Genomic DNA, 26,776 nt, shown 5'->3' on the forward strand with positions numbered 1-26,776 from the left:
ATACTACATTTAACTATCTTTTCTATCCTACTAACACTCTTTTAACAATTTTTTACCTTTTTCTACTTCTCTTCTTACTTTATCCTCTCTACTATTCTCTTCTCTTAACAATTCTTTCATTTCTCTTTTCTTTCCTTTTCTTCTTTTATACATCTCTTAACCCTATCTCTGCTACTTGCGCGCTGTTATACTGCTGCATGAACAACACTACTCTAATTGCTACTACCATTGCGTTGCTGAAAAAAATTCGCCTTAAAACCGCTCTCTGTACCGCTTATCTATCTCTACAACTGCCTCTTCACTCTTGTGTAACACTTAACGGGCCTACCGCCCACCCACTTTCTCTTCTTCACCCTGCTTACCTGCTACTCTTCTCTATCCCGCTTCACGGTCTTAAACACCTCCCCTCCTTCACTCTTAACCGCATCGCTCCGGGGCACATCCACGGGCCCCCCGCCCAACCCTCTACCCCCCTCTCCCGTGATACCTTATCACGGGCCCACCGCCCACCCTTATTCTACTCTCTTCTCTCCTTCATCCTTTGCTCGTGATGCCTTATCACGGCCCCACCCACCTCCCCTCTTTCTCCTTTACCCTCTACCGCCCTGCCCAACTGCTTTGTGACACCTGACGGGCCCTCCGCCCGCCCCTCTCTCACGCACTACGGCATCTACGGGTTCGGGAATGCCTTTCTGGGCTGCGGCACCACAATCGGATTTGCCAAACTTCCCCTAACTACTGTTCTATCTTGTGACAATACTATGTAAACGCCCAAAACACCTTGCTCTACGTCATTTTTATCCCGTTCTATCTTTCTAATCCACCTAATACCCTGTTCAAATGCCCTTTCCCTCTACTATTTATTCTTATACCCGATTTACAAAGCAACCAACCCTGCCCAATCCAAATTCGCGCGATCAACGCGATTGACGCCCTCTTGCACGAACAACTTCTTGTACCTCTCCCATCCACCATCCTGCTGGCTCTTCTACCTATTGCGCATGTCTTTCTTAACTACTCTACTATCTATCTAAATTTACTTTGTCCTGACTCTCACTTTCTTTAATACGCACGGCTGCTTTTGGATAGGGACTTACTTGGTTTGGTCTGCTCTCTCCGGATTGTGGGCTCTTCCTGGATCAGGGGCTCTTCTTAAATGATCGGCTCTTACTACTTGGGGGCACTGATGTGGACTCCCTTAGCTTGCAGGGACCACTTTTGGGCCACTTTGGGGGACTACTTTCGGACCACTTGGGGTGGCGCACTACTTGGCGCGCTACTTAGGGAACCACGTGGGGAACTACTTGGGAACCACTTAGATTGGGGGACCCACTCGGGTTGGACGTGCCACTCGGGTGGGGCAACCACTTAGGTTGACGCACTACTTGTGGAACTACTCAGGGAACCACGCGGGTTTGTGCTGACTACGCGGCTTAATGCTGACCATGTGACTATGTGGATTGATGCTTACTGCGCGGGTTGATGCTTACTACGCGGGTTAATGCTGACTATGCGGGTTGGTGCTGACTACGTGGATTGGGGGATCCGCATGGGTTGGGGGCTCTACTTGGGTCGGGGGCTCTACTTGGGTTGGGGGCTCTACTTGGGTCGGGGGCTCTACTTGGGTTGGGGATCCGCATGGGTGGGGGCTCTACTTGGGTTGGGGTTCTACTTGAGTTGGGGGATCCGCATGGGTTAGGGGCTCTACTTGGGTTGGGGGGCTCTACTTAGGTTGGCGGGTATCACTCAGGTTGGCGGGTATCACTTGGGTTGTGGGGACTACTTTGGTCGGTGGCCCTTCTCTGGGCGTTTCTTTCTACGTCTCTGAAGTGTCTGTGTTGCTATTTGGCTGTTTTGCACTTTCTGACTTGTGATCACCGTGCAGTCGCAAGTCAGCCTACAGCACGTTTCTCCTGACTTCTCCTGACCTAAGGTTTCGGGTTACGGTTATATCAAACACATTCTTTCTAGTCTACTAAATACGACTGCACATGCCCCTCCTCCCAAGCATATAGGAAACGACACATCTGGCTCGCGTCTCTCTGGCCCATCTTGATCTTTAATCCGAGCCACTTGTAAAGCTGGAGCTCATTGCTACCGTGCACAATCGCGGCGTCTTGCATCTGCTGCTCCAGCCATAGCGTGCACATCAGTGGCTGGCAGGCAAGCAGCGCAGCTACTGCTCTCTGGAGCACTCCATCGTACTGGCAAGGCACATGCATCCCTTGTGTCTTAAACGCACCCTGTATGCTTGTTTCCTCCCACTTGTTGCAGATGGCTTGGGGCGCCTAGCAGTAAAAACACCGCGCATACTTCTCCCACTTCACTTAGTGCATAGATTTCACCTTAGACTCCATTAATGTCATCTGCGCTCCGCTGGCCTTTGAACAGTCCTTCCAGTCGTGGCGCGCCGGGTCAGCCTGAGTGGCTATGCAGATGGCGCACGCATTGCTCCAGCGCTGGAAGTGCTGCTCTAGCCGCTCCAGGTTATATACTTTTTGTTCCGTCCTTCGCTGTTGCTGGATCTTAACCCTCTGCTCTTTAACGACTATAGCTCGCTCTATACATCTGCGCTGCTCCTCTGCTGCCACCGCCGCGGTGTCGGCCTGCGTCTCCTCTGGCTCTTCCTGCTCTTCTTCGACGGCTTGTCGCTTGGTACCACCGGGGTGTCGCTCGCATAGATCACACTTCGACTCTCCTATCTCGCATTGCTGCCTGTTCTGTCTGCCGTCTATGTGCTTGTCTATCGCGATTTGCTGACAGGATTCGACTGTCATAAACTCCTTTGCAGGTCGCTCCAGCTTGTAGCCGAGCGCCTTCTCTACCCTCCCCTCTTTCGTTACATAGCACGCTCTCATAACAATAGACTTGCTGTCGAGCCCTGTTCGTCCCGCCCGGCCGCTCTCTTGCACATATTGGAGCAGCAGGGGACACATGGCAACGTGGATCACCACCCGGACGCCTGCAGCGTCGAGCCCAAGACCTAGCATGTTCGTGGCTGTACAAAGCTTCTCTATGCCCAGGGTGAAGCTTCGCACCATGCGTGCCTTTTCCTCGTCTGAGCCTATCTGACGGTAGTATGCAGAGCACTGCAGAAGCTTCGCAAGCCGTTTCGTCTCGTCCACAGTTGGACAATAGACGATGATCTGCGCCTTAGGTCCGTACCTACTCCTCTTCGCAGCCACGAGCTTAATAAGTACTTTTTCTAGCGTGCCACGTGTGTACTCTAGCACCTGGTACGCAATGTTCGTTCGCGTGGTGCGTTCATCGCGGCATATGGTTACGGTCTGGGCATCGAGCCCTGCGGTGTGCAAGAAGGCGGGCTGCAGCGTGGGCGGCAAGGTTGCAGTCAGGTAGACAACCTGTGTGCCCTTCTCCGTCATCTCCACCATCTTGAGGAGGTCTGGCCGCCAGTCCTGTGTCGACTCCAGCAGCACGTGGCACTCGTCTATCACGATACGATCTAGCTGATAGAGCATGCGCTTTTCGTTAATAAACCTGCCGAACGCCTTCGTGACTGCGCTCTCAGGCGTCACCAGCACAATACGAGCCCAGTACGGCGGTCTTCTTCCATCCCACTTCGCGCAGGGGATGCCGAGCTGGTCGCAGCGATCTTGCAGATCGTCTCGCAAGGCATTCAACGGAGCCACGACCACGGAGACGCCGCCTAGCGAGACGGACGCGGGCAGCATGAACAGCATACTCTTGCCGGTGCCAGTAGCCATAACAACTAGCACGCGCAGCCGTCGCTGCATCACAGCCTCGAGGCTTTCTTCTTGCTTGCCACGATACTCGGCGTCCGGCCGTCCAGCGAGTCGCCTGAACTCTGCCTTGAGGTCCACCATCGCGAGCGACGACCAGCGCTGGAGCGCCTGCTTCTCTTGCTGCGCTACCATCTCTGCGCGAACACCGGGGTGCATGCGGCCGTCCTCCCAGGCGGATGCAAACTCCAGCACGCGATGCCAGTCCATGCTCACCCGCCGGAACTCCTCCGCTCAGCCATGGTCTGAAAGGGAGACTCCATCATGGAGCGGCCGTAGTTGCCCTCCTCTGTTTCAAGGCTGTGGCCGGACTGCAACGCTTGCGCGTTGCTCTTCGCCGGCGCTTTGTTCTAGTAGAGCACTTCCAACCAGTCGCGTGCTTGTCCATCTCTTGCCAGCTCTCGGTGGATGGCTGGGTAGGCATGCCGCCAGGCGCGGGTGCCGAGAGCGGTGTTCATGTACTGAAAGGTCTGCTCGCGCAGGACACGGCGTATGCGATCGGTGCCCCAGTACCCGTCTGGGTTAGCGGATCGTGCCTTCTCACGGTCGGCTTCGCCGTACTTGTCTCCGTTGTCGCTCTCTTCGCTATCGCTCTCGTCGCCCCACTGCTCCTCCAGCTCTGGCTCCCAGATGAAAGCGGTAGGGCGGGCAACGCCATTGTGCAGCATCTGGAGATCATCTATGAACGGTCGACCGAGCCTGAGGAAGTACACCACCAGCTCACCCACCTCCCGGGGAACATAGCGGTGGATCGTCTTAACACGCTTGCTAAAGCTATACCCCTTGTGGTACGTGGTGGTAAAGGATACCAGGCCACCCTCTACAAACACCCCCCGATACCCCACCCCGTCTGCACTGTTCTCGCACTGTATCGAGGTAATCTCTGTCCCGCGACCAGGCCCGCCGCCAGACATGTGAACAAGCGTGAAGAGGCCTTCTTTAAACCGACGCACTCCTTTCATGTACCTAGCTACAGCGTCATCGCGCCATAGCGTCCGTTCCGGCCGTTGTGTGCTATCTATCCCACGAATGAATCTCTCCCTTAGCGGAGCCTCGTCCAACACCCGGTCTAGAAGCCAGTCTTGCCATCTATCTAGCTGGTTGTCGGGGTGCTTTAGAAAGCTCCAGCCCGTAGCCAGCTCGGCTGGCTGATCGACGAGTTTGTCCACGGACACCTCTGGAAGCGGGGTAGTCCCGGGTCGCACGCAACCCCTTTCGTCTAGATCCAAGAGTAGGACGTCCTTAAATAGCTGCAACCGCACCGTCTCGCAGAGTCCCTTCACCATCGACCGGAGATCGGCTAGCGAAAAGCTCTGCTTGTCAATGAGAAGCCGATCTCCATCCCACGACACGATACCGGGAGTATTACGTCGCTTTGCCTGTGTTCTAGCTAGCGTACGCAAGCGGAGCATTCGATTCATAGGACTAGGTGTGCCTTTGAAGTCGGACAGCGTCATAAACCGTTCAGACATGTCTTTAACTAGCTCATACGCAGTAGGTGCTGTACAAGGGTCTTTCTAAAGCGCTTTATCTCGCTGGCAGCGGGCATGATGCACTACGAGCGCTTTCGAGGTAGTGATCAAAGCAGACAGCGTTGGCGAGAACTCGTGCGCCGGAACCCACCCACCGCCATGGTGATCAGGCTTAAGGCCGAGGACAGCCACTCCGCTCAGCAGTGCGCTCTCGTGCTCGTCGCCAGTCAGGCTGTGGTTGAGCAAGGCGATCCAAAAGCGCAGGCATCGCTCTTCCAGTTTCTCTTTCTTCGCAGCGTCGTCTGAGCGGGCTATTTGCTGGAGTGACACCAAGAGGGCGTCTTGCGTGCTGGTAAGTTTGTATGGCGGCCGCTCGACCTGGTCATATGTGCGCCACAGGTAGCAGAGGATGCTCACCAGCTTCTGGCTGTACTTCTTGATCGTACCGACTCAATGCCTAGCGTAGAAGGGCCGCTCGTTCGATTCTGCGCCCGCCTCACGTCGCTCGATAATCTCCAGTGCGAGTCTGCCGACAACCTCAGCTTGGCTGCTATCGAACGCTTTTCGTATCAGCCGCTCCATAGCTTTGCAAACATCGCGTAAGCCCGTGTCGTTAAACGCCACTTCTTCCTTCCCACGCGCGTCTACCTCCCCACCAGCTAGCTGTTTAGCGCGCAGAAGTGCCGCCCTTGGGATACCTTGTAGGTGCGGGACCCATTCTGTGAGCTCTAGCCACGGATCAGCCTGCGAACGGATGCCCTCTTTAATCTTATCCTGCGCTGCTGCTGCCTTACGCTCTTCTCGCTGATGCTGGCGATCTGCCTTCACTCTCTGGGAGATGTCTGCTAGAGTCGCAGCTCCAACGCTCGTCTCGACTGCAACATACGCCGGCCAGCCAACAGCTCTGAACAAGCGCTGGCAGGATTGGCTGTCTCGCCATACTCGGTTGCGTGAGTGCTTGCTCTTTTGCCTTATATCTCCCCCTCGCTTTTGTTCGTTCACCCAGCCATGCTCATCCTTGCAATGTTTCTGCATGCCCTGCAGCGAGATGCAGGTATACCAACAACGCTCCAACAAGCATACCAGCCCGTCTTCTCGGCTTTTTAGACCAAAGACGGGCTCCTTAGCCGGCCTTGGTACACGCACGTCTCCTGGACTCCACGCAAGGTTTGGTAGCGCGCGTACAGCTGCCGCCAGGCTCTTGCGCGTAGCGACTGTGACCTTGGGATGGCGCTCTTTGAGGTGCGTAACGATCTGCGCTGGTGGAATAGCAGTGGCACATGGTTTACAAACTACGACTCGAAGTTCAGGCCGGTGTTCAAACAGCTGTGCAAATAGTTCCATGGTGTAAGGAGCAGAAGGGACACAAGTGGGCGCTATGCAACACGTCCGTTGGCCTAGTGTTTGCTATCCCCTGGTATATTAATTGACAGACTGTGTATCAATCTTGCTTTTGGTTTAATTGCGCTCCCAGCTCCGCTAACGCTGGTTGGTGAGGGCGTCGTGGTACATCCGTGCGCGGCCTGACTTTCGGTGCCGCGGTGTGACCGCGTCAGAACCTCAACAACACCCAACCCCCTTTCCGCACAACCTTTGTCCGAACTTCCGCTCGCAACCTTATTTGCAGTACACAAGTCGATAATGCACTGGTTGGCAGCATTAGACAGCGCCGCAGAGCGGTTTGATGGCGGTCGTCGGAGCTTTCCTCTGGCCAGCGAAGCTGACTTCGTTCGCAACTACGCGTACGAGCCGCCGAATGAGGACTACAAGAAGCTCTTCTTCTGCCGAGCGACCATCTCACGCTCGCAGCGTGATCCAGGTGCTCGTCCGCACAGCGCAGGATGGCTGATCCCCACCCGTGACGATGCCAGCGTCTGCAAGCCCGTCTTCATTGCCCACTCCGTCTTGTCAGCGATCTGGCTTCTGCGCGAGACGCTCGCCGACGACGTCCTGCCTGACAATATCTGGGATCGTCTGGTCTGCGCGGCCGAGTCGCTTGCGGAGGACGGGATGGAAGAGCCGCCGTCTGCGCAGAAGCCCTTTGCTTCCCCTTCACAACAGGCCTCCGCTCCACCCCCGCAACAAAAGAAGCGGCCACACCTATCTGCGCCGGCCCCTACACTAAAGCGCGCTCGAACAACCACCAATGAGACACATCCAGCCAGCCCTCAGCTGTCACAGCCTAGCGAACCGGATGAGCAGCTGAAAGACTCCCCTCTGCACATCACTACTATCTCTAACAACAACCGCCGTGCGGAGCAAAAACGCAGCAGGACACTCGCCACTTCGCGTGCGAAGAAGCGGCTTGCCCTTGGTCTGGTAGCACCTGGCGACAAGGCTCCTCTTCCAGAGCAGGCTGCCTACACCTCTATTGTGCAAAAGGACAAGTCCGTTGTCGCCTGGATCATCAAGCAGCCGGTCTCCGATGACACGGACTTCTACAGCTCCACCCAAACTCCCTACCTCACGGCCTGCACCCTTCTAGAGAAAGCGCGCGTGCTTGGAAACCAGTCCTCTCGGTACCACGCTGCCCAGTTCCTGCAGGCTTGGCGAGAACGTGGCTCACCCTTCAGAGGTGGCGGCGAGCTCGCTGGCAGCCAGAGCAGGACCGGTGCGGGAGCTAAGCGCTTGCAGCTGCTGAGTGTGCGCAACGATGCTGACAGGGATTTCTGCTTTGCCTGGAACATGTGCACACGTTACGAAGCAGAGCTAGCAGCTGTCTATATCAAGTCTCGATGGGCGTCAGCTCTCCTAGGTCAAGCATACTCTAACAAGATAGCGCAGATCTGGCATAACAACTTTGTATCTAGCAACAACAGGACGCGAAATTGATACGGAAAGGGACAGATCCGCACAGAGGCAGTTGCAGCGCTAGTAGAGTTAGTTAGTCCCAATGCTACTAAGAAGGACAAGCAGGTGTTTAGACGACGGTTAGGCCAAGCCATGCGCTGGTACTCCATTAGTCAGGAGCTAGGCTGGGGCATTCTGACCCTGATACCACACGACGAGATTGCGAATCACTGGATAGAACGCACCCTCTGTGTAGGCCAGCTACATGTCTGGATTAAGCTACTTAAGAAGGAGTGTCCAGACATTTGTGCAGCTAGCAAGGCACTTAAGAACTGGTTAGGGCTAGAGGGAATTGCTGGCGGGCCCATCAACGAGAAGAAAACGCTGAGCATTGAGGCGGAGGCGCCAGCAACCATCTACGAGGTGGAAGAGATTCAAGACAGCAAAGACGACGAAACTGACAACAGCGTTGACGACAGCACCAGAGAGCAAAGTCATGCTTCGCCGAAGAGTCCTACGCCAGCTCCGCGGTTGCGTCAGCTAACTTTGCTTGAATTGTTCCATCCTGTAGAGTAGATGTTACCTGCGCTTAACTCTGAACATTGTGCTACATACCTTATCGATACTGCCCTACAACATCGCGAACATTAATATTGAAACATCTACTATATTCCACTCACGTACCGTATGCTCGATTCTTCTAGAAATTCAACATACAATTGGGACGCACTTTGTACACGTTCCGCAATCGTTACAGCAATATTTGACTTCAGGAACAGCGAACAAATTCACGCTGAAAAAGCGAACAAATACAGTCGAGTGTCTGTGCTCACGCTAAAATTTACATAGGCAAAGCGAACAAATACACTGTCTTTGTTCGTATAATCACTGGGAGGGGTCTTGGTTGGCTGGTACTTATTGTTGTGCCGTTCCCTGGCACAGGACCATAGCACTACGCTACAGAATAAGCACAGTAGTGGCTGTGTTGCAAAAAAACAACTGTTCTATCTACTGTAGATCCACGCCAACAACGTGTATAGTCTGACTAGGGTGATAACTAATCTAATCTATTATTAATCTGTTATTAGTTCGGCATGCCCTAATGTACGTATACTTGACGAGCAATGTAGACGCATGTCCTGGCGTAACAGTGAAAGTCTGCTTAGAGGAGAACTCCTTGTATTCCTCTTTCAAGGAGGCCTCCGTTAATGAAAACTGGTAATTAAGACTGATGCTTGCGCTGAAGGCCTTAATTCCAACTAAGGCTGAGACTTCTACGCCAGCTAAATGGCTTATCTCCTTTGTTTTTGTCTCTGATACACCCTTTGTAACTGTTATTTCCTCCAGAAATAGAAGTATATCGTGGTTCTTGTGCGACTTGAACACGTACCACAATGTGTGCTTGCTAAGCAAGATAAAAGGATCAGAAATTAGGCCCAGTCTCTCCCTTTTGTCGGCTGCAAAGAAGGCGACGTAGGGTAGAATCACTTCAGCCTGCTTTTTCTCGCCAAATGTTTCTCCCTTATTAGGGAATTTGTCTTTTGTAAACTTGGGTTTTTCGCTTTCAAAATTGTTGTAGTTCTTTGGGCAGGGTAGTACCAAGACCTTTGCAAGACTAACAGGAGGCATTTTGTAACAATTAGTAGGGCCAAGTTGAAATGTATTAGTGAAAACTGGGAGCTTTATGCTGCCATACTGAACAGGGGGCAGGGCCACTAGGTAAATAGAGCAATTCAGCTTAACCCCTGACTTCGTGTCGTCCCAGATACGGTCCGACCCAAAATCTAAATCTATGATTAGGTCGAAACGGACACACCATATCTTATTGGTTGAGGGAGTTTTATAGCTTCCCGTGCAAATGTCCCCTAGAGAGAGGTAACCTAGAGGGGCTATAGGTCTCCAGAATAAGCCGTTAGATTTCCCCTTACTACCCTCGTCGTTCCAGATAAAGTAGTAGCCAGTAGGACTGGCAACTGCAGGTTTCCCTTCGGCTTTTGGATTGTTGCCAACTAAGAGAGTTGCTCGCTTGCTGGTCAGACCGTCCTTATATTTCGAGGTCGCAAAAGACCCCAGGGGACGCATATCACCCTGTGATTTTGCATAATAGACATCGACAGCTCTAGTAGCACCGGTGCCCCTGTTGTTGTACCTCCACTCCCAGTCTAAAGTCATAGTGACCCTTAGGTCACCATAGTCTTAAGTTTTGTTGAATTTCACCATTGTTTGAAAGTTGTGTAAGTAACTACCTAGACTTGGCTTTAAATGTGGAAGGTGGATAAGAGGGGTGTAAAGAAGTACCAAAGACTCTTAGAGTTGCGTTATTAGGAGAAAGCGAACTGATTTAAAGCAGTAGTGATTAGAATGTAAGAATTGCTAGCCCCTTATATACGTTTCTGTTATCTAAAATAGAACAAGCGTTTCTAAGACAGAACAGTTGACTATTCCAGGATTTAACTTCTGTGTAACTTCTAAAAAGATTATATAAGTACTTGCACAATCAACCAGGTTTTAGTTAACTGTCTCCAATTAATCAGAAGAAACCTGTTAAGGTAGTGTTAGGTAGTACAAAGGTTGCAGTGAGGAACTATACAGCCTAGCAGTGCACATCTACAGCAAGGAATGTGTAGGCGTGCAACCTTAAAGTCAGAGCCGTTATTTGGAAGCAGTAGGTTAGGTGCCCTGTTTCAAATTCGTTGTGCACACTTGCACCCCAAAAATCGTTTCAATAAAGGATACTAAAACCACGTGCAGCAGTACAACAGAATACAGGGCGACGATCTAGATTAATGCAGGACGAAAAGAGCAGCTAGAGGGCGATTCCGTGTGCCTAGACCAAAGCCTGTTCGGCCATACCGGACGATGCTGTAAATAGCATAAAGAACTAGATGAGCTGGCAACTTACCCTATACAACGAAACTGGAGTTAATTATTTACATCCTTTAGTAAGAAGGGTGGTACATGGTATACTGTACGCGCTATGTTGTGCTCTGGACTAGTACACTGTAAATGGCTCGTAGCGCCGACTAGCAGTGTCTCACAGAGAAGTTCGGCTCTGGTCTTTTCGGGGAGACGCTCGGGTGGGGTCTAGGACCACTTGATATGACTATACAACGCAATTTGGTTAGATTTCTCTGTTTTGACTAGCACAACTCCTAAGTTACATTACTTCAACTTGCTAACGTCATCGACCACCAAGCCGGCCACATTACTGAACCGACTACCTTGTGCACCTACCCACCCTTTAAACTAGAATATCTCCACAACTACATATCCAAATCAGGTAACAAATAGAAAGAATTAATCGCCTAATTAATTGCCTGATTCAGCTGCATCTTCCTTCCAGGTTCACCTACTGTACCCTGGCTGTCCACATGGTTTGCAGCTATAAACCCGCCATTACGTTACACCTATCTCACGCCTCATCTCACGTGTTTCCTGTGCTGCCGCCTCTACCACATCTATTTGAGTAGTTAAAACCTTACCTCTGCCTGTGATAGAGTCCTAACTTTTTTAAATCTAGCGCTCTTTAGACTGTTTTCGTTCTGTGGCTACAACGTTGACAGCTCGAAGCTGAACTATCTTATTAGCCATAGGAGCATAGGAATGCACCATTATCTCAGCACCTTTCTTGAACTGCTCCAAAATCTGAATAATTGGAGCTGGTGATGAGCTATTAGGCTGCCAGTACTTTCAACGTGCGACATAAACAAGGGCTCACTGCTTACTTCTTTCTCTTTCTTAATGCACTGGCTCTCTGTGCGACACCTGGAGGGCCTGCCGACTACCTCTTCCTCACCCGCGGACGATAACTTATAGGAACAAGATTCTGCAAGTCAGCACCTATCATCTACAGCTCTGTACATGCCCCTCCTCCTAAGTATACAGTAAACAGCACATATAGCTTACGTCTTTCTTACTTATCTTTGTTTTTAGTCCAAGCCATTTGCGAAGCTGCTTGTTGTAGCTTCCCTGCACAATTGCTGCTTCTTACATCTGCTGCTCAAGCCAGGGCCTGCATGCTGACTCTCGCAAAGCAAGCAGCGCAGCTGCCGCCCGCTGCAACACGTCTACATACTGGCACAGTGCGTTCCTCCTCCTCGCAAACGCGCCTGGCGTATCTGTCTCTTCCCATCTGTTGCAAAGTGCCTGCGGCGCCCAGCAGTAGTTACAACGTGCGTAACCTTCCCACTTCACCCAGTGCATCTACCAGATCTTCTCCTGTACAGCGTTGATCTGCGCTTCGCTGGCGTTTTGGCAGTGCTCCTACCTGTGATCTGCTAACTCGGCGTGGGCGGCCATGCAGATGACACATGCATTGCTCCAGCGATCAAGATGCTGCCTGAGTCGCTCCAGCTGGTAGCCTGCTTGCTCTGTCTTCCGTTGCAGCTGGATCTCACTCTTCCGCTCCTCAAGTGCTGCAAGCTCCTCGAGTTCCTCGCGCCGCGCTTTTGCGGCCGCAGCAGCGGTTATTGACACCTGACCTCGTGCGTCTTGCTCCTTCTCTGCAGCTTTTCGCTTCACCCCGCGTGGGAGCTGCTCGCACAAATCACACTTTGCCTCCCCTGCCTCGCATTGCTGCCTATCTTGCCTTCCGTCCATATGCCTGTCTACAGCGACTCTCCGGCACAATTCTGCAGACAAGAAGTCTTTGGCGGCCAGTTCCAACTTATAGCCGAGCGACTTCTCTACGTGTCCCCCTCTAGCCTGCCAGCACCCTCTTAGGACAATAGACTCGCTGCTTGCACCTGTTCGTCCAGCTCGACCGCTCTCTTGAACGTACTGGAGCAGCAGGCGACACATAGAAACGTGGATCACAACCCAGACACCTGGGGCATCCAGGCCAAGACTAAGCATGCTGGTGGCCGTGCATAGCTTCTCTAGCCCTGATGTGAAGTTGCGGACCATACGCGCCTTGTCGTTGTCAGCAGCCATCTCGCGGTAGTACGCTGAGCACTGGAGGAGCTTTGCTAACCGCTTGGTCTCCTCTACGCTTGTACAAAACACAAGGATCTGCGCTTCAGTTCCGTATCTCTTCCTCTTTGCTGCAATAAGCGTAGTGAGCACGCTGTCTAGCGTGCCACGCTCGTAGTCCAGCACCTGGTAAGCAATGTTCGTTCGCGCGGTGCGCTCATTGCGGCAGATGGTCAAGGTCTTTAGGTTAAGCCCTGCGGTCTGCAGGAAGGCAGGCTGCAGCGTGGGCGGCAGGGTCGCTGTAAGGTAGATAACCTGCGTGCCCTTGTCCGTCATCTCTGTCAGCTTAAGGACGTCTGGTCGCCAGGTTGCGTTCGACTCCAGCAGCACGTGGCACTTGTCAATTACAATGCGGTCTAGCTGTTGCATTATACGCTTCTTGTCGATAAACCGGCTAAAGGCCTTTGTGACTGCGCTCTCAGGCGTCACCAGCACGATGCGAGCCCAGTACGGCGGCCTCCTCCCGTCCCACTTCGCGCAGGGGATGCCTAGCTGATCGCAGCGGTCCTGCAGACTGTCTCGCAGAGCGTTGAGCGGCGCGATAACAATAGTAACGCCGCCTGGCGAGACGGACGCGGGCAGCATGAACAGCATACTCTTGCCCGTACCTGTAGCCATTACAGCTAGCACGCGCAGTTGTCGCTGCACAATCGCCTGGAGGCATTCCTCCTGCTTGCCCTGATACTCCGCGTCTGGTTGTCCAACAAGCCGTCTAAACTCAAGCTTAAGGTCTGCTGCCGCAAGTGCTGACCAGCGCTGAAGCGCCTGTTTCTCTTGCTGCGCGAGCATCTCTGCTCGGACCCCAGGGTGCATGCGGCCGTCCTCCCAGGCAGAGGCAAACTCCAGCACGCGGTGCCAATCCATGCTCACTCGCCGAAAGTTCTCACGCTCTGCCATGGTCTGGAAGGGCGACTCCTTCATAGAGCGGCCGTAGTTCATCTCCTCTGTCTGCAGCGTGTGGCCCGACTGCAGCGCGCGCGCATCGTCCAGCATAAGCTCCTTGCCCTAGTAGAGCAACTCAAGAAAATCGCGCGCTTGCCCGTCCCTTGCCAGCTCTCGATGAATAGCAGGATAAGCGTGCCGCCATGCGTGAGTACCAAGAGCAGCGCTTATGTAGCAGAAAGTCTGCTTGCGCAGGACGCGGCGTATGCGGTCAGTACCCCAGTATCCGTCTAGGTTAGCTGACTTGGGCTTCTGCTGGCTCGACTGGCTGAGCTCCTCTCTATCGTCACTGCTATCGCTATCGCTATCGCTCTCTCCATCATCCCCCCACTGCTCCTCTGGCTCTGGCTCCCAGATGAAGGCCGTGCAACGGGTGACGTCATTGTGCAGCATCTGCAGGGTGTTAATGAATGGTCGACCAAGCCTAAGAAAGTAGACAACCAGCTCACTTACCTCTCGCGGCACGTAGCGGTGAGTTGTTTTAACATGCTTGCTGAAGCTGTACCCTTTGTGGTAGGTGGTGGTAAAGGAGAGCAGCCCCCCCTCTGCGAATACGCCTTGGTAGCCTACGCCTTCCGCGCTGTTCTCGCACTGTATCGAGGTGATCTCTGTCCCTCGACCGGGTCCGCCGCCAGACAGGTGGACAAGCGCGAAGAGGCTCTCTTTGAATCTGCGCACGCCCCGCATGTACTCGCACACGGCATAGTCACGCCACAGCGCACGTGCTGGCTGCTGGCTGCTGTCTACTCCGCAGAGGAACCTATCTCGCAGCGTTGCTTCAGCCAACACGCGGTCAAGAAGCCACTTTGGCCAGTCGTCTAGCTTGTTGCTGGGATGCTTCAAGAAACTCCAGCCAGTAGCCAGCTCAGCGGGATGATCGACGAGTCTGTCTATGGACAGCCCGGGCAGCGCAGTGGTGCCCGGACGAACACAGTCCCGCTCGTCAAGGTCTAACAGCAGAACGTCTTTCAGCAGCTGCAGCCGCACAGTCTTACAGAGCCCCTTTACCATAGACCGCAGATCAGCGAGCGTGAAGCTCTGCTTGTTAACAAGAAGGCGGTCTCTGTCCCACGCCACTATACCAGACGTGGTGTGCCTCTTCGCTTCTGTTCGAGCAAGCGTGCGTAGACGCAGCATCCGGTTCATTAGACTTGGGGTGCCCCTGTAGTCACACAGCGTCAGGAATCGCTCTAACATCTCCCTTACCAGCTCGTACGCAGTAGGTGCTGTTTCTGGATCTATAAGGAGCGCTTCTTTATGTTAGCAGTGCGCGTGATGTATAACAAGCGCCTTAGAGGTAGTAATAAGAGCAGACAATGTTGGCGAGAACTCGTGCGCGGGAATCCATCCACCACCGTGGTGATCGTCCTTCAGCCCCAGAACAGCAACACCGCTCAGCAATGCGCTCTCTTGCTTGTTACCAGACAGGCTGTGGTCTAGGAGAGCGATCCAGAGCTGCAGACAACCTGCTTCTAGCTGCTCGCTATTCCCAGCATTTTCTGAACGCGCAATCTGCTGAAGCGACCGCAGGAGCGCATCTTGTTTGTCCGTGAGCTAGTAAGGCGGCCGCTCTGCCTGCTTGTAGGTGCGCCACAGGTAGCAGAGGACCTGAATCAGCTTCTGGCTGTATTTCTTGATCGTACCCACTTTATGGCCTAAGTAGAACAGGCGCTTGTTAGACTCTGCGCCTGTCTCGCGTTGCTCAATAATCTCTCGCACTGGCCGACTTATAAGCTTAGGCTGGCTACTGTAGAACGCTTTGCGTATAAGCCGCCGCATCGCCTTACACACATCTTCTAGGTCAGATTTAAGGACCTCCTTTCCCTTTCCCTTGCGTGCGTCTTCTGCCTCGCCTGGGAGGTGTCTAGCGTACAGGAGCGTCGCCCTAGAGAAACCCTTCAGATGAGGGATCCACTCTGTCAGCTCCAGCCACGGGTCAGCTTGCTGGCGACTCGACTCTTTGATCAGCTCCTGCGCTGCTGCTGCCTGTTGTTTCTCTTCTATGCGCTGAAGGTCTGCCTTAACTATTTGAGAGATGTCCTCTGCGTGTAGGCTATTAGCGCGGGTCTCGACAGCTATGTAGGCAGGCCAACCAGCAGCCTTGAACAGACGCTGGCACAACTGACCATCTCTCCACAGTCAATTGCTTGATTGCTTCCTCTTACTTCTGGCGTCGCTGCCCTGTTTCTGGTTGTTGACCCAGCCATGCTTGTCTGTACAATAGGCTTAGATGCTTCTTAGCGTTGTGCAGGTGTACAAGCAATCCCCCCACGTACAACAGAACGCATCTAAGCAGCTACCTAGGGTAGAGATAGATTCTTTAGCTACTCTTGAGATGCGCACGTCTGCTGGTCTCTAGGCGAGGTTGGACAGCGTGTGTGCAGCTGCACCAACGTCCTTACGGTCTCCTACAGGCACCTTTAGGTGGCGCTCTTTCAGATACCTTACTATCTGTAGTAGGGGTATTGCTATCGCGCAAGGTCTGCAAACAACAACGCGAACATCAGGATAGTGTTAAAAGAGCTGTGTAAATATGTCTATTGCGTTGCGCAAGAAATGGTTGTACGTGCAAGCAACGCATCTACTTCGCAATCTTCTACACACGCGCTATCTGATGTTCTCTTACTAGGGTGCTAGTGTAGGATTTATTGCTTTTTCTGGTCTGCTGTTGCTTGTTGGTTATAGTGGCTGGGGGTGTTGTCTGTGCGCAGCGAATTTCACGGTAGCATTACGCGCAACTCAACTTACCAGCCCCCTTTCTCTACACTCTCTGCGTCGTCTCTTCTTATCTACTGTGCGCTGGAACAACACAAATAGCAATTATGCACTAGTCCACTGCACTGTACAAGGCTGCTGAGGCATTTGACAGCAGCCCTTAGAGCTTCCCCCTGGCTAGTGAGGCTGGTGTTGCCCGCAAGCATGGGTACGAACCACCGAACGAAGACTACAAGAAGCTGTTCTTCTGTCGTACTGCTGCATCACGCTCACAGCGCAATCTAGACGCTGGCGCTCACAGTGCAGGATGGCTGATTCCTCACCCTACCAACAACAGCCTCTGCAAGCCGGTGTTCGTCGCCCACTCTATCCTGTCGGCCATCTGGCTGCTGCGCGAGACGCTTGCTGATGACGCTCTCTCCAACGACGGCTGGGAACGTCTCGTCTGCGCGGCCTAGTCGCTCACGGAAGATGGCATAATCGATCCGCCCTCTGCGCAGAAAGCGTCTGCATTGCCTCTGATGCACCGCAAGCGACCAGCGTCCCCTGCCCAGGCGTCGCCAGCAAAGCGTGCCTAAGAAGAAGGAGGCATGTCTCTTCCAGCCAGCCCTAAGTTGGACGGGCCGCCAGCTAAGCAAGTGATGGAAGAGCAGCACACTGTTACCACAATAACCAACCGTAACCAGGCCGCTGAGCTAAAACGCGGGAGAGACGCCGAGGCGGCCCAGGCTAAGCGCAACCTGTCTCTCGGCCTCTTAGTGCCAGACAAGAACGCGTTGAACGCTAAGCGTGGCGCTTATGCTTTAATGTCACCTAATAACAGCAAGCTTATATTATAGCTTTTTAAACAGGATGCTGTTAATAAAGACAAAAAGAAGACATAATTCTACAAGGCTGTTAAAACGCCCTACTTAAGAGCCCGCGACTTCATTGACAAGGCCTGGGCGCTTAGAAGCCTGTCCTCCCAGGAACACGCCGTTCGCCTTATAAGAGACTGGCGAGATGTAGGAAATCTCTTTAGGAAGGATATACCTGGGCACTTTATAAACCTAATAACACCTACACAGCCGCCTACAACTAAATCCTTACAGCAGATCAGCGTGGATGATGCATTCTGCCATGCTTGGGACCGGTGCAGAGTCTTTAACAAAGTAACTAAGTCCATAAACATTAAGTACAGGTGGGCACATGCCCTTATAGGCAAGGCAAGAGCAGAGAAACTAGCACAGCTTGAGCGCAGCGACAAGCTTTTAAGCAGCAACAAGACAAGCCGATTCGGCAAGGGGCAGCGACGGACAGAGGCTTTAAACTCCCTAATGTTGTTGGTGAACCCTAAGCCCAACCCGTCTAAGCAAGAGCGGGACGCCTTTCAGGACTGCATAGGCAAAGCAGTTAAGTAGTATAGAATCGCTAAAGGCCTAGGCTAGGGACTGTTGCTGATTATGCCGGTAGACGTGATATCCAACACTTGGATTAAAAACACTATCCGCTCTTAGGGCGTTAAGGTCTTTATTAAGCTAGTTAAGAGGGACCGTCCAGATGTTTATCTTGCAGCTAGGCAATTTAAGAGATGGTTGGGCCCAGAGGGCATGGCAGGCGGCAATATTAGACAACACCAACCGCTAAGTATTAAGTCTAGGCTGCCAGACATTGAGCGCTTGGTACGTAGGTCAGAAGGAATTGCAGACAGTGAGGATGATACAGGAGACGACAGCAAGGACGACAGCAGCAATAGCGAAAACGATGGGCGTGTTAAGATTATGCCGTCGCAGTCTTGTTCAAGAAGCGCGCCTCCTGCATCCCTACGCTAGACAACATTGCCTAAGTTGTTTAAAGCTATAGTGTAAATATAAGGCAGATAGTGTTACATTGTTGTGTAGGTTAGCTGCTAGCAAGAAGATAAGGTGCAAAACATCTGCATACGCGTTGTTTGTAGTCTTCTGTTGCTTATTAATACGCGTTCTACAACATTAATAAACGCTGTTATTAAAACTTCTCTATTAACTCTTGTGCGCAATTCGTGACCCCTTTACTCTAAATTAACACACACAATTCGAAATTACCTACTACACGTTCTGTTTAAGTTGCATTAGCATTGAAGCGTGTTAAGGGCAAAGGTTTGCACGTTAAAGATACAAAGGTTTGCACGTCAGGGTCAGTGCACACGCTAAGTATTTACTAGGGAATATAAAGGTTTACACTTCTAACCTTCGTATAATGATATAAGAACTTGGCTTTCTTGCCCTTCATTCGCTTGAGTTGCGCTGCCGGGTCCATCTTCCTCAGCCGCTCCAGCCTCTCGATCCTCGCCTCGTCGGCCTCGCTCTCGAACAGCGCCTGCTTGCGCTTCTTCACGTCTGCCGATGCGTCTACAGCCGACTAAAAACCCAAAAACCAGTGCCAATCAGTGCTTGAGTTGCAGAACAGCTGCCTTCTGTTGGCTGTAACACCTGCTATCTCTATGATGCCGCGTGCGTACACCATACCTGCTACGTGCGACATGTGTCTAGACTGCTTGTCTTAAATAATGGCCGCCATGTTCTCCTCCTTCCACTCCTCGTTTTCCTCGCCTTCCTTGGCGGCGAACGCTGTTAAGCCGCGCAAAAATTGCTGGCTAATGCCAATGGCGATCTCACGGTACGCTGCAATCGTCAACTCTTGTTTAAGCCCGATTTGACTCTTGCGCTTCAACGTCTCCCGCACACGCTCTAAAGTCCATTTGCGTCCATTTAGGTCAGTAGGCCACAAGTAGGATAAAATCGCCTCCTTCTCCCACACTATCGCCTCTAACTGCTGCTAGAACGGCAGCACCAACCATACGTACCACACCAGCAGCTCACCCACCTCACGTGGCAAGTACCAATGGATGATCTTGACGTCGCCACTGACGGCGTACCCCTTGTGGTATCGTGTAACAAACACAACTATGCCGTCCTTAATAAATATGTTGCGGTGCCTGCCCTTGATCGTGTTGCTGTGTCAGACGCTTAATATCTCAGTCGCCTGCGTAGGTTGTCCTGCCGTCATGTGCATAAGCGCGAGCAGCTTCTCCCTGAACGCAACCACACGGTCCATGTACTGCTCTACTTCATTCCTGTTAATCCTAGAACAGGTGGCTGGCTTGATGAACCGCTCCCGCATTGTAGCGTCTTGCCCCACTCGTTCGAACAACCACCTCTCTCTATCTACAGGCATGCGGGTGCGCTGGTCTTTTAAAAAGTTCCACCTGGGTCAATTGTCGGTCGGGTTGTCGCGCAGCTGCTCCCACGGAATCTGGGGGACTTAATCTGCCGTCTGCCTGTTGCAAAACAGCAGCTCCTTAACCAGCATCTGCTTGTTCTCTGCTTGCATCCCGTGCACTATGCTGCAGAACTGGGCTATAGTGAAGTGCACGTTCTTATACAGCAGCTCGTCCCTACCTATCCACTTAACGTTCCCTCGCGCAGTAGTGTTAAAATGCACCTTCAGCCCGTACGTACGCAAGTCGAGCATCTACTGCATTAGGCTGTAGCTGCCTCGTACCATGAACCTGTCCATTATCTGCTACACAAACTCTAAGCAGCCTTTTAGTCAACGCAGCCTGGGGTTATTGCTGCTGCTGTCGCTCCCCCTGTACGCGCTGTCGTCGTCAAACACCTCCTCTTCAAACGGCTCAGATAGCTCGAGTGCGTGTTATACAACCATAAAACAGGTAATTTTAATCACTAACAACAATATCGGCGGGTACAGCTCGGCGTCCTTCCAGCCGTCCTCTTTGACGCTGAGCACAGCTAACGCACACACCAACGCGCAGTCGTACTCCTTGCGGCAGATGCGCTGGTTAAGCAGCGCAATGCAAAACATTAAGCACGCTTTCTTAATCAGCGTCAGCTTTGCGTGCTTAGGCTTGTTCTTGGGCTCGTTCTTGGGCTTGTTGTTGCACTCGGACGGGTCCTGCTCGTCGTCGAGTTCATCGATCATCATCTCGTCCTCCTCCTCCTCTTCCTCCTCGTCCTCATCCTGGTCCTCGTCCGCTACCTCCATCTCTGCCCCGCCTACGTCTCTCTCTGCCTGCTCAATCAATGCCTCCCATGCCTCGCGCTGCTGCTGTGTGAAGCGGTACTTGGGGCTGTTCCAACAGTGCTCCCTCTGCGTCCTTGCGAAAAACATCAGTATCTGCTTCTACAGGCGTGACTGCTCTTTAATCGACTTCTTGTCTATGTACGCCTGCAGCGGTGTGTACCTAGTCTGGTGCTTCTCTGTACAAATAGCCTCTATGCGCACAAATATGCCTGTCCGCTTAATAACAGACGTCTGGCTCACGCAGGCCAGTCCATCTATTGCGCTCCAAATCGCAGCCTTAACAGGCTCCTTATCTTTCTCTAGGTCTATATTAGGCTCCTTAATACTCGCCAGCAATTTAGGACGATCCAGTTTGTTTAAGTACGGCAGCCACCTAGTCCGCTCCAGCCATAGGGCCGCCTTGTCCTTCTCCCCGTCTTTGATCGTTGTCTTTGCCTGGTTCTTGACGTTGGCCCACGTCTTGGCCATCTCTTCGCCAACGCGCGCCTACGCTGCCTCGCCCTCTATAGGGACGGGCTGCGGGCCGCTGTCTGGGGTGTGACGCACTTCAAAGTACTGCAATCCGTGCTGGCTGCCAAAAAGCCGCTGGCAGTGTACGCGCTTGCAGCCGTCTTCCATCTAGGCTTGTAACGTCCCTGCCCGAGTTCAGCTAGAACGTCCTTGCCTTTTTCCCAGCGACTAGCTGTTGTGGTCTTTGCGCCAGTGCTTTTTAATCAAGTTAACAGTTCTTGCAATATGCTAGCATTTTTTAGGCTTAAGTTGGCACAGTAAGCTGTTGTTGTATACTGGCAGCTGGGGGATAGGCTGCACGTTGTTGTCTGGTACCGTCCACTCGCTGGGGTACTGTAGCAAGCCCGCCTACTGACAGACGGCATCCCCTACAGCTCTAACGTTCTTTAGCGGCCTCTTATGTTGCTTCTGCAAGTGGCTCTTAATCTAGTCCGGCCATACTGCGTACCGGCACTCCTTGCACACTGCTACCTGGTACTCAGCCAAGTGCTCAAAGTACTGATGCTCAACGGTGGCTTCTGACATGTTAGCGGTCCTCTGTAAGCCTCTGTGTGTGTGTTTTTTTTTTTCCTTAAGGCGACTGCTCTTATCTCTGAATTGTGTTAAGTTTCGCACCCTAGCTTATGCGCCCGCTCATGTTGTACAGGCTGATCTCCGTTCAGTCCGTTACCCTGGTCAGGGGCTAAACCTAACGAACATCCTTCTTCTTCTGCTGTATCTCCTATATCAACAAACAAACAGTTATGTTACTATCTAATCTACCCTGGATCTCCGCGTTGGAAGATGCCGCCAAGCAATTCGATGGCGGGCCCTGGAGCTTCCCGCTAGCCAGCGAGTTGAGCTTTGCCCACAGGCTCGCATACGACCCGCCAAACCTAGACTACTAAAAGCTGTTTTAGAACAAGGCCACTGTCTTAGACTTGCAGCGTGATGCTCTATTGCACCCGCACAGCGCAGGCTAGCTAGTTCCAGACAAGACGAGTGTCTGCAAGCCTGTCTTTGTTGCCTACTTGGTGCTGTCGGCGATATGGCTGTTGAGGGAGACGCTCGACGAGGACGCGCTGCCTGCTGATGCTTAGGCCCGGTTGGTCTCTGCAGCGCAGGATCTTGCCAGCAGCCCAAGCAACAGCTTCTAGAAGGAACCCCCTTTAGCGCAGCAGCCCTGTAATTCCCTACCACTATCAACAAAGCGTGCTGCTGCATCCAGCTCAGCGCGGCCGTTGAAGCGCCTCCGACAAGCCACTGAGCCTCCTAGCCCTGCGACGCCGCTGGAAGCAGAGGACGAAGCGGAGGAATCTGAGCAGCTTGCGCCGCCCTGCGAACCTAAGGCGGCCAAGGACCCTAAAGAGCCCGTCCATGGACAGGTTGGACAGGAGGAACCCGCCCAGATCACGAGCGTCTCTAACAAAAACCGCCGTGCTAAGCAGGAGCGCGCCAGGAAGCTGGAGCTTATGCGAGCGCAGAAGAAACAGGACCTTAGGTTGGTGCCGCCGCCCAAGTCGGCATCCCGCAGGGAACACGGTGCCTATGCCTCCATCTCGCGGCGGGATAAGCTGTTCATCTCTTAGATCCTCAAGCAGCCAGTTGACAACGACGACCTGTACAGCAGTACCGCAACGCCTTACCTGACAGCTTCTGGCATGCTTAAAAAGGCCGACTCTATCGGCAACACTACCTCCCAGGCCTCTGCGGCTGCGTTTCTGCGGAGCTGGCGCACACAAGGCTCACCCTTTACGCAGGAGTCCGTTAAGGATCGCCCGCCCGCTTCCTCGCGCACCCGCTGGTCGCTGTCGCAGAAGAATAGCTCCTCGACTGTGCCGAAGAGCGCGCTTGCCTCCGCCTGGAGCCTGTGCAATCGCTACAAGCAGGAGTTGGATATTATCTATATCAAGTACCGCTGGGCTATAGCTTTCCTTAGCAAGGCCTACACTAAGAGGATGGACCAGATTAAGGAGCAAGACGTCGCCCGCAGCAGGGATGCTAAGAACCAAGGCGGCAGGGGCAAAGTCAGCTCTGAGGCCATGGACGCCCTGCTGCTGTCCGCCACTGCCACGTCGGGGCCTCAGCAGCGTCAGCAATTCAAGAAGCAGCTGCACTAAGCGCTCCGCTAGTACAAAGCAGCCAAGCAGCTAGGCTAGGGCATGCTCTGCCTGATGCTGCACAACATTATCTCTAACTTGTGGGTAGAGAACAATCTCTGCGTCCCCTTCTGGCATATCTGGCTTAAGTTGGTTGTAGAGGTGAATCTGGAGGCCTACAAAGCAAGCATGGCCTTAGACGCCTGGCTAGGCTTGGAAGGCATCTCTGGCAGATCTATCAGCGAGAAGGCAACGCTGTCAATCAAGGCAGACACGCCGACACCGGCGACGCAAGTAGAGGAGATTAAAGACAGCGAGCTGGAAGACGGCGAAGATGGTGACGACCACAGCGTCGAGCCTGCGCCCTCCCAAAGGACTACAAACAGCCCTGCGGCCACCTGTGCAATGCGCCAGCTTACCTTAATTAAGCTCTGTAAGCCTTTTGCAGGCACATAGTGTGCTGTAATTAATTACTCTGTGCTATGCATTTAGTGTGTTACTTTCTTGCGTTAGTGTTTACGGTGTTAATGTTCTGCTGCGTTAATGCAGTTATTGTCCGCGCGCTAGCGCAACCCTAACTACAACAACAAACCCTACCCCCATAATTTATAAAGCTGATTTTGCTATAACTTGTATAGGTAATACAGGTTATTAACACAAAATATATGTCCAAGTTTGAAGCAGATCCAATCTGTTGTTGTAGAACGACCGTAGTTGGGAGAAAAACCAACTGTACCCATAATAAGATATCCGCGCAAAATCTGTAGCCCTGGTCCCTAACAAATCCGTACCCCTAAATCAACCATTGGAATGGTTGGCCTACCCATCTTGGTTAGGCTGTGGCTGCCGCGCACTATGAACTGGTCCATTATCTCCTGCACAAACTGTAAACATCCTTTGCGCCGGCGTCAGGGCGGGTTGCTGCTGTCGTCGCTCTCGTACGCGCTGTCGCTGTCGAACTCGTCCTTGTCAAACGGGCCTGACAACTCCAACGCCTGCTGCACGACCATGAACCGTGCCACCTTGATAACAGCCGACAAAACGGGCGGATACTGCTCGGCGCCCTTCTAACCATCCTCCTTGACGCCTAACACAGCTAACGCGCACACCAACGGGCTGTCATACTCCCTGCGGGTGATCTTCTGGCTCATTAACGCGATGCAAAACTCTAAACACGCCCGCTGGATGCGCAACAACCTCTCTGGCTTGCTGATGGCGTTAGTGGTAGGCTCGGCTGTGTCTGTCTCCATCTCCTCAATGGCTTCGTCGACGTCTGCCATGGTCTCGTCTTCTTCGTCTTCGTCCTCTACCTCTTCCTCTTCCCTCTCCTCGTCTTCCTCTCCTTCGACGCTTCTCTCCGCCGCCTCGACCAACGCCTCCCATGCCTCTCGCTGCTGGCGGGTGAAATGATACGCTGGACTCTTCCATGCGTGCTCCCGTTGCGTTTGTGCGAAAAACATCAATATCTGCTGCCACAGCCGCGTGTGGTCGCTAATCGACTTCTCGTCCATGTACGGCTGCAACGGCTGGAATCGCGTCTGGTGCTTCTCTGTCCGGATTGCCTCCAGCCGCACGAACACGCTGATGCGGTGGATAACGGACGCTTAACTGAACCGCGCCAATCCCTCCATCGCCGCCCACATTGCTGCCTCTACGGGCTTGGCCTGCTGCTCCTGCCTGGGATCAGGCTCTGCCACAGGTTCCTCAATGCACGCCATCAGCTTGGGTCGCTCCATGCCCACTAAATACGGCAACCACTGCGTCCGCTCCAACCACAGGTTTACCTTGTCTTTCTCTCCCTCCTGGATGGTGTTTTGCGTCCGCATCTCGACGTTGGCCTACGCCTTGGCCATCTGCTCGCCCACCTGCGCCCATGCCGCGTCGCCATCTGGCACAACGTCTGGGCCATTGTCGTCAGGCTGCTCAACCTCAAAATACTGCGACCCTGGGCCCTAGACCAACAACTGCTGGCAATGGATTCTCTTACAACCCTTGCTGATGCGCTCTTGTATCTCTGCCTTCTCTACCCGGCTCAGACGACCTCCTTTTCCTGCTACTGACCAACTGTGGGTCTTCTGCCAATGCTTCCTTATTGCCTCTGCGCTTCAGAATATCTGACAGCAATGGTCTGCGTCTACCTGACATATTAACCTGTCTGCGTAAACTAGTAACTGATGTATAGGCTGAATGGCCTAGCTTAGCACTTCTAACTCTCCTACATATTAAATTAATCCAGCCCAACTGCTCACGTCTTCTGCTACTAACTCAGCTTGCTTCCGGCTGACACGATGACGCTGCAAATGACTCCTAACCTGGCTGGGCAAAACGCTGTGTCTACACTCTTTGCAAACTGCTAACGCGTACTCAACTAAATGCTTAAAATACTCGCCTGTAACGCTATCCTCTGTTATGATTGCTGCTGAACGTTGAACTGTGGATGAATGATGACAATTGGTAACACAGGGTTGTGCTGGCACACTATAGGTTACTAGTAATTGTTTGCATTTTACTATACTTAACTACAGTCTGCATGTTATATATTACGTTGTGGACGCGTCCTACCTCTTATATGTGTGATACAACTACACGCGTGGTTAACGTTTGTAATTGCTGGTTGTTATCTCAGAACGTCTCCGAACCTGGTCGCTTGGGTTCTCCCAACCTCACGAACCTTACCCCAACCTCTAACACAAAACCCTAACGCACGTAACCACGCATGCTGTAGAGATATAATTTTGCTGGAGCATATAACTAAATGCGCTAATTAATATACTCAAATTTAGGGTTAATTGACTAGTAGAAACCTAACTGGACTAATTGCTTTAAGTTTTCTGGAGTCAGCCATACGTGATGTAGTCTACGCAGGGAAAATGAATATCCTAGTACGTTGAAAACTGGAGGAAGTACTGCCTCCAGTTGCAGCCCTGGGATAGAAGCGGTCCATCTGCCTCATGTACCGCCGCACCGCCTTAACGCTCCACTGCCCGTCAGCGCGCTTCAGTCGCAGACCGCCGTCTGTAGTCCTCGCCCTCGTCAGCATCCAAGCAAGCCTGTTCTCTAGCTTGTTGCTCAGTACGTCGACGAAAGACGTGCCCCGCTTCGTGAACGTGACGTCGTCGACAACCTGCTTGAGATCAATTGCAAAGCGCTCTTCTTCGTCGTCCACCTAGCACAGCTCCCACAGCATCTCAGACGTCTCTGTTACCAAGTCCTGCGCCATCTTGCAGAAGCGGCTGACCTCGATCCGCTAACTAGTTAGATAGAATATCTGCTTGTCTGCCAACCAGTATGCGTTGCCTGAATTGCCAGCTATTAACGTAACGTGCTTCCCGTACGCAAGCATGCTGATTATCGCGCTTATTAGAGTGAACGTGCCGTCTGCCAGATACTTGTGCCGCATCTCAATAAAGCAATCGCGGTCCTGCTCTGTCTGTGTGTTGCGCTGCCCGCCTGGAAGCAGCTTTTTAGCTCCAAT

At 52.7% G+C, this 26,776-nt stretch overlaps 6 protein-coding genes across 6 annotated transcripts, besides 17 other annotated features; 2 read left to right on the top strand and 4 right to left on the bottom strand.

The window, feature by feature from the left end:
* Positions 1–1,550: part of a dispersed repeat that runs on past the window's edge.
* Positions 1,551–1,736: 186 nt separating this feature from the next.
* Positions 1,737–8,913: a mobile genetic element.
* EKO05_0005191 (uncharacterized protein) lies at positions 2,328–3,971 on the bottom strand (the record flags this gene model as incomplete). Its single annotated transcript, XM_059636541.1, has 1 exon — positions 2,328–3,971. The coding sequence occupies one exon, from the start codon at positions 3,969–3,971 to the stop codon at positions 2,328–2,330; it is 1,644 nt and encodes a 547-aa protein (XP_059492524.1).
* Positions 3,843–3,846: a direct repeat.
* Positions 3,847–4,042: a long terminal repeat.
* Positions 3,847–13,930: a mobile genetic element.
* Positions 4,112–5,815, bottom strand: EKO05_0005192 (uncharacterized protein; the record flags this gene model as incomplete). Its single annotated transcript, XM_059636542.1, has 3 exons — positions 4,112–5,278; positions 5,321–5,682; positions 5,734–5,815. The coding sequence occupies 3 exons, from the start codon at positions 5,813–5,815 to the stop codon at positions 4,112–4,114; spliced, it is 1,611 nt and encodes a 536-aa protein (XP_059492525.1).
* On the top strand, positions 6,875–8,065 carry EKO05_0005193 (uncharacterized protein; the record flags this gene model as incomplete). The annotated part of the gene is made up of 1 exon (XM_038940013.2): positions 6,875–8,065. The coding sequence occupies one exon, from the start codon at positions 6,875–6,877 to the stop codon at positions 8,063–8,065; it is 1,191 nt and encodes a 396-aa protein (XP_038798220.2).
* EKO05_0005194 (uncharacterized protein) lies at positions 8,177–8,599 on the top strand (the record flags this gene model as incomplete). The annotated part of the gene is made up of 1 exon (XM_059636543.1): positions 8,177–8,599. The coding sequence occupies one exon, from the start codon at positions 8,177–8,179 to the stop codon at positions 8,597–8,599; it is 423 nt and encodes a 140-aa protein (XP_059492526.1).
* Positions 8,917–8,978: a mobile genetic element.
* Positions 11,505–11,670: a mobile genetic element.
* Positions 11,879–16,482: a mobile genetic element.
* EKO05_0005195 (uncharacterized protein) lies at positions 12,287–13,987 on the bottom strand (the record flags this gene model as incomplete). The annotated part of the gene is made up of 1 exon (XM_038945934.2): positions 12,287–13,987. One exon carries the CDS (start codon positions 13,985–13,987, stop codon positions 12,287–12,289), a length of 1,701 nt encoding a protein of 566 aa, XP_038798221.2.
* Positions 13,733–13,930: a long terminal repeat.
* Positions 13,931–13,934: a direct repeat.
* Positions 14,000–15,082, bottom strand: EKO05_0005196 (uncharacterized protein; the record flags this gene model as incomplete). The annotated part of the gene is made up of 2 exons (XM_038939981.2): positions 14,000–14,329; positions 14,390–15,082. 2 exons carry the CDS (start codon positions 15,080–15,082, stop codon positions 14,000–14,002), a joined length of 1,023 nt encoding a protein of 340 aa, XP_038798222.2.
* Positions 14,214–14,257: a tandem repeat.
* Positions 16,483–16,743: 261 nt separating the features above from the next.
* Positions 16,744–17,366: a mobile genetic element.
* A 360-nt stretch (positions 17,367–17,726) lies between these two features.
* Positions 17,727–18,390: a mobile genetic element.
* Positions 18,391–18,877: 487 nt separating this feature from the next.
* Positions 18,878–26,234: a mobile genetic element.
* Positions 20,530–20,570: a tandem repeat.
* Positions 20,608–20,707: a tandem repeat.
* Positions 24,563–24,661: a tandem repeat.
* Positions 26,235–26,776: the final 542 nt, after the last annotated feature.

This window comes from Ascochyta rabiei, chromosome 8, assembly GCF_004011695.2.
Source record: "Ascochyta rabiei chromosome 8, complete sequence".
Taxonomy (NCBI): domain Eukaryota; kingdom Fungi; phylum Ascomycota; class Dothideomycetes; order Pleosporales; family Didymellaceae; genus Ascochyta; species Ascochyta rabiei.